This window comes from Syzygium oleosum, unplaced genomic scaffold (genome assembly GCF_021117445.2).
Source record: "Syzygium oleosum isolate NSW1041296 unplaced genomic scaffold, Sole_v2.1 Sole_v2.10, whole genome shotgun sequence".
Lineage (NCBI taxonomy): Eukaryota > Viridiplantae > Streptophyta > Magnoliopsida > Myrtales > Myrtaceae > Syzygium > Syzygium oleosum.
This window is the reverse complement of record NW_026607494.1, coordinates 3,506,731-3,513,369: the sequence shown is the minus strand read 5'-3', so window position 1 is coordinate 3,513,369 and position 6,639 is coordinate 3,506,731. Positions and strand designations below refer to the sequence as shown.

Here is a 6,639-nt window from a genome sequence, read left to right as displayed (position 1 = left end):
TCCAATTCAAAGCGGGACTTTCATATAGTCTTCTAATATATGTCATGAAGGGATGGTCACAAATTCACCGACTTGAGATGATATATTCATTAATGTCGGGCCATAAAGCCCCGGATTACACCGAGCCCTAAAACACTTTATCTTATGTGCTTACACTTCCAATTTGTACGGCGATTGATATATCATTTGTAGTAAAGGTGATCGTTGGGCGGACCTGAGCCGGACATAGGCTCGTTGAGCCTACGGTGCTTCCCGAGCCCACCCATTGTATGCGTTGTGCATAGAAATACTCGGGGCGAGCTGGGGCCGAATATGGGTGGCCGGGCGTTTTCATGTAAGCCACCCATTTGCCCTTCGAGCCTAGGCGGGTTCAATTGGACCCCAGCCTGTTGTTCACCTCTAATTTGTAGCGATCCAACTTAATCCACGCTCGCGATGTTGTAAAGTTCCACATTAGTTTCTTATAGATTCGACAGTCAAATGTAGCCATGCTAACTCCAATAACAAATCTTATACCCAAGAGCCAAAACCCTAATGCCCAACCGTCAATCCCACCGTCATGTTCAACCATGGCTTCGACCATATTTTGCTATTGCCGCTCCCGGCTTTCCTCTCCCCAACCTTCTATCATTATTTGTGATACTAGTTAGGCAAGGAATAATGTTAATGGTGTTCAAGATAAATTTATCAAATTGGTACGATGATTAATGTAAAAAAATTGTGGATAAAGATATTAATACGTAATGATATCTTCATAAGAACAGGCTATATTACTAATTTTAACATAAGCCTTAGTTACCTTTCCATTATTATCATGCAAAATTTCGAAGGCAGCCGAGATAGAGAATGGAATATATTCTATTATCAAAATCAGTCGAGACAAATTATGATTCAAGAAAATAAACTTTGTGTAAAATTTCAATTCGCATTCTCGAATGACATAACATTCTAGACGTAAACGACAACTGACGTCACATTTTTCACAAAAGATAAACCGGAAGTTCAATTTTCTCGTCTACAAAACGATGCTCAAGAAAGTTCACTTCTTAGAAATAAATCAGACAAAAAAAAAATTTGCGACACAAAATGAGAAAAAAGAAGAGCAAAGGAACACGCATCCTAACTCAAAAGGGATCAATCAGTGGACAGATGACTAGACCCGTGTATCTCAAATACGATACAACGTCTCGAATTTGCTTCATAGACAATGAAACCTCATCAAGTATGGACCATAACCAAATATGAACCGAAAATAGGAGCATTCAATTCGATACGCGAAAACTATCCCAAGATACCACCAAAGCTCCCCATGGGCCGGACGCTTTTATTATCCTGAAGCATCAATTGTCTTGCTACGCAACGAAGTGTGCTTCGAAAGAACCAAAATGATTTGGGCTCCAATCATATGACATTCGCAACGCTCTAGCATTAGACAGGCCACCGAGAGGTTTAGTTTCACCAGAAAAAATAGAGGCGTAACATTCGGGTTTTGCCCCTTTTCTCAACCCAAAAAAAATTGGAGATGGGCCTGATATTTTTCTCCGCCCCTCATTAATTAATCTGCGGACTGGATTTGCACCTTGCCATCAGAGACAAGTTTCATTCGATTATGAAAGGGAAAAAAAACAGAAGAAGATTTATTAGCCAACTGGGACACAGGAGGAATCAGAGACACTGAATTTAAGCAGCACTCCCCTTTGTCGTGCTAGTGAATTTATGAAAAGTTCCCTTGGCAGTAAATTCCATTCCAATCGACTAAATTTACTACTAGAAAAAAAAAACACATGAAGGTGAGTACCCAAAAAAAAATAAAGGTTCATACTATCGGAGAAAAATGCAAAAAAAGAAATCCGAAAATGCCGGCTTGGTTCGATTCGGTTTTGGGGGCTTGCTGTTCGGTCCGATCCAATCAGATAAAGTGAACTTCCTTTTTTATATTTTCCCCATTTGTTATAATAAGTTGCGTAATAATAGATGAAAGATTTTGTCTATATATTCGATCAATTAATTTTTTTTTATTTTTCCCATAAAAATGAGTTCATTCAGTCCATGAATTAAGTAACTAAAATAATTAATTACCAATGTTCAAGTTGGAATAGAATCCAGTCAACTAATATGATTTTGCTTTGTTGGAATTCCCACTCTCATTCAACTCGATCTGGTTTAAACACGTCCCATATCAAATCTATCCCATTTGGTTCTCCATACTCAAAATCACAATAGCCAACGTCCGTTTGTTTAAAGAAAAACTATTTTTGAAAAATTATTTTCCAACTTTTTAGTATTTTTATGACGGAAAATTAATCGATTTATAGAAAACATTTTCTATAAATAAAACAACGAATTTAGATCGGGAGAAAACGACTTCTCCTTTTGGCGAGAAGGAAAAATACTTTCCCTAAACCACCAAACAAAGGCATAATTCCAAAAAAAAAGCACCAACTTTAGGTCAATGAACAATTCCGGCCCGAACTTTTTTTTGTCCCATAAAAAAGCACCAACTTTAGGTCAAGGGATAATTCTGGCCCGAACTTTTTTTTGTCCCATAAAAAAGCACCAACTTTAGGTCGAGAGATAATTCTGGCCCGAACTTTTTTTTGTCCGATAAAAAAGCACCAATTTTAGGTTGAGTGACAATTCTGGCCCCAATTTTTTTTTGTCTCATTAAAAATCACCAACTTTCATCATGATCCAAAATCTGGCCCCCTGTTGATTTTCACCATTGTTTGAGAAAGAAAGTTATGGTGGTGAGCTTGGCGAATCTCGTCCATGACGTCTATCGACAGGCGGTGGTTAGCTTCGGATTACGTTTGGCCAGAGAAATTCAATCTGGAGATATTTTTGACTTGTCGGTGAAGTAAAGGAGACGAATAGTTTTACCGTTATTCTTCAAATTGTGGCTTAGAGAATAAGACAATGAATATTGCTTTAAATCCAGTCAGCAAGCCACTTGGATTTATTGCTAATGTGGAATAGTCAAGTTATATAATCAATGGTTCTAAGTCAATGGGGGCCAGATTTGGGATTTAACTTAAAGTTAATGTTTTTTTACGAGACAAAAAAAAATTGGGGCCAGAATTGTCTCTCGACCTAAAGTTTGTGCTTTTTTACGAGACAAAAAAAAGTTCGGGCCAAAATTGTCCCTTGACCTAAAGTTGGTGCTTTTTTACGGGACAAAAAAAAGTTCGGGCCAGAATTGTCCCTAAACCTAAAGTTGATGCTTTTTTTTGGAATTAACCCACCAAACAAATGAAAATTAACTATTTTCCCTGAAAATAATTTCCATGGAAAAATATTTTCCTTCGTGATGAAGTTTTCGGTGAAACAAACGCACAAGAGTTATTTTCATTTCTGTCGTATCAAATTACATCGTGCGTTTATTTTATGGAAAATGAAGAATGATTTTGAAAACATTTTCTTAAACGCGATCGCTTGCATTCAATATTTTCATCGCCCCGCGATAATGTTTAAACATAAATAATTATCAATAACGAAAAAAAAAAATTCATCGACAAAATATTTTTAGGAAAAATGATTTTCACGTCATTTATTTTTCGCGAAACAAACGGAGCCCGGTCCATTTGGAAACCCAAAAAAAAAAAAAACTCATCAATGTCCACATTTTTAGTAAATCTGAAAGGATGGAAAGAAAGTAATAATCAAACCATGAATGTTCCCTCCCCTACCACAAGGAAAAAAACACCTGGATAATCTCTTTTCTTTTCTTCTTAACAGGAAATAAAATAATTACAGAAATTAATAAATAAAAGAGAGGGGAAAATAGCCGAGAAAAGACAATGTAGCATGTCCTGCGAACCTTAAAACCAGCTCGTCCTTATCCGCCAGACCAAAGACACGGCCTGCCCCGGGGGCCCCACGATCCGCCGGACCGGACCGGACCGGACCCCGCGCGCGCGCGTGAGCCCGACGCATCCCCTCGCCGTCCGATCGGGCGACCGCCGCCGGACACGGGGGCGAGGGCGCAGCGCCACGTCACCGGGTGCGCCCCCCCGGGGTGGCAAAACCGCAAATAAGCGGGGAATGCGGGGGCGTTGAGCTACGGCAGGCAGCAACCGGCTCAGTGGGAAAGCGTTTGTTGGCAGAGGAGGAAGAAAAAAAGTAAAGAGAAGTCCTTCCTCTCTCTCTCTCTCCCTCTCTCTCTGCTGTATACTCCTCATCGAGACGATAGAGGAGAGAGAAGTCTCTCTCTCTCTCTCTCTCTATCTTCCTCTCTCGCTCTCGATTCTCGCTGGTCTCGCCTTCCTCGGATCGTTCCCGCGATCGTTTCCGGAGAATCGCTCGCGGGGTAATCGTCGTTTCGGAGCTTTACCCACTTCGGTTTCTCGGGGGCTTCGATTTGACTTTCGTTTCTGCTTTTTTTCTGTGCGTTGGTGCGTTCTTCGGCTTCGTGTGGCTCAATTTGAACCTGGGTGTCTTTCGTGCTGCAGGAATTGGACGCAAGTTTCGATTTTTAGGGGGCAAGATCAGCCGAATCGGGTAAGCCGGGCCGCTCCCTTTCTCGCTCTCTCTGCCTCTTGAAGTCTGTGGTTTGCTGGGTTTGTTTTTGTTTTTGTTTTTTTTTTTTTTGAAGATTTTTAGTTTATGTTGCGAGGGCTTGTGATGATTCATTTCTGGAATTGGGGGTTGGAGGTGATTCGTTTTCTCGCCTTCGAGATTGTTGGTATGTTGTTGGTTTTGGGGGAGGAGTGTCGTCTGGGTGTGCTGAACAGTGACGTCTTAGGGTAATTGGAACATACTATTGAACCGTCACGTAAGTTTTAGGGGGGTTTTGGCTGAGGCGGTGACATTTGCGGGGAAAACTTATGTGCTCGTGTTCTTCTGAGTTTGGGTTCTGATTGATTGTTCTGCTGTTATGTGGTCATTTAGGTGTTCTTTAATTATTATTTTTTTTGAGGGGATCCCTTGAGGTGTGTTTAGGGGAAGTACTTCACAGTGTGACATTTGAAAATGAACCCGTGACGTGGTGTGCCGAGCCAGTGGTAAAAGCGGGGCCAATTGTGATATTTGAAAATGAACCCAAGACTCACCGGTTGTTTCCTTTGGGTGGTTCAATCATGTCTGGCGGTGATTATATGTTTGCTAGAACAGTATTCCGTTCAGGATACTTGTTGTTAATAAACGCTGACTAGGTCTTTGAACCATTAGAAGCTCGTTGCGGTCTATAGTATTAGGATGTCTAAATGCATCTTTTGGAGCCGAGCGATAGGACTGATAGATTCTTCCTTTTTCGATCCGCTGCTGGTTGATAATTGCTCTTAGATTTGCGGAACGAAGCTGTAGAGCATGATTTTGAACATCACAAACTGAACTTAATTGCTGCTTTTGGCAAAATCATTTTGTGCAAGGGTCACAGTTATTTCCTGTTCTTGCGATTGCTGTTCGATGTTTTGGTTCTCTTTTTTGTTAAATGAAGAGGATTTATTGGATTTCTGTCCCTCTTCTTCTGTTCATTGTGATAGAATTTGAGGTGTCCTTTTGCAGGAGATCAGAATAATGGAGTCTCACGATGAGACCGGATGCCAGGCTCCAAAAGGCCCAATCCTCTGCATTAATAACTGTGGCTTCTTCGGAAGCGCTGCCACCGCCAATATGTGCTCAAAGTGCCACAAGGACATGATATTGAAACAAGAACAGGCACAAGCAGCCGCCTCCTCGATCGAGAGCTTTGTCAACAGAAGTTCCAGTGAGAATGGTAAAGTGCCTGTGGCAACTGAGATATTGGATTTGCAAGCTGGTTCGGTGGATGCAAAAGTCATTTTGACCGAGATCTCAGCTGGTTCATCTATGAGCAAGGATGTTGACATGAAAGTGAATGAGGGTCCTAAAAGGTGCACGACCTGCCGGAAGCGGGTGGGATTGACTGGCTTCAACTGCAAGTGCGGCAATCTCTTCTGTTCGGTCCATCGCTACTCCGATAAACACGGTTGTCCATTTGATTACAGAACTGCTGCTCAGGATGCCATTGCCAAGGCCAACCCTGTGGTTAGGGCCGATAAGCTCGACAAGATCTAGATTTCGAGGGCTCAAAAGATGGCTTATCTACTGGAAACCCGCTTTGCCATCCACCTACATGCAATTTCAGATATATATGTTTGGCTGCATAATGTCTTCACTGTCCATTGTCTGGCAGAAATTGCGGGTCACATTACTTGAGGGCATGCTTACAGCCTAGTGAACTCTCTTGTTCGTTGTGATTGGCGGTAATTTCGCCGTTGGCTTGGGTGTGTAAATCAGTATTCGTGTCGGTTTGATGGACTCCATCGTTGCTACTTCCGTTGATATGCATTTCTAGTTGTATGGCTTGTGATCCAGTCATTCTGCAATCGGGTATTGCGACTTTAGGGTTTGTCGTCTTCCTCCTCGCCGCATATTTATGGCGCTAGTCTAAACTCCTTGGTGCATATGTGAATTCGCAAGGTCTTTCTTGTAGTTATGTTGGGTCTGTTGGGAATCTGAGATGCTCGTCTGTTAAAATGTCGCCTGTCCTTCCAAACTCATTGTGGAAAGATTTCTTCAGATGTCTGATGCCTGGAGCCCCTGGTCCAATGATCGGGTCCAAGATTTGAAAAAAGTTGACGTTGCGGAGCCGATGAATTGCTTGAATCTTTTTGGACTTAT

General features: G+C 41.7%; 1 protein-coding gene across 2 annotated transcripts; it reads left to right on the top strand.

Moving 5' to 3' along the window:
• The first annotated feature begins 4,119 nt into the window (after positions 1–4,119).
• Positions 4,120–6,323, top strand: LOC115667545 (zinc finger A20 and AN1 domain-containing stress-associated protein 8-like). Of its 2 annotated transcripts, XM_056315519.1 has the most exons (4): positions 4,120–4,151; positions 4,232–4,306; positions 4,449–4,497; positions 5,503–6,323. In XM_056315519.1, the coding sequence occupies exon 4, from the start codon at positions 5,515–5,517 to the stop codon at positions 6,031–6,033; it is 519 nt and encodes a 172-aa protein (XP_056171494.1). In that variant the 5' UTR covers positions 4,120–4,151; positions 4,232–4,306; positions 4,449–4,497; positions 5,503–5,514; the 3' UTR covers positions 6,034–6,323. The 2 variants fall into 2 exon arrangements, with proteins under 2 accessions (XP_056171494.1, XP_056171493.1); XM_056315518.1 differs by lacking the exons at positions 4,120–4,151; positions 4,232–4,306 and having other exon boundaries at positions 4,470–4,556.
• The last annotated feature ends 316 nt before the right edge of the window (positions 6,324–6,639 follow it).

Excerpts from the sequence above, each read along its gene's own strand:
- LOC115667545 (XM_056315519.1), top strand. The coding sequence starts at position 5,515 with ATGGAGTCTCACGATGAGACCGGATGCCAGGCTCCAAAAGGCCCAATC.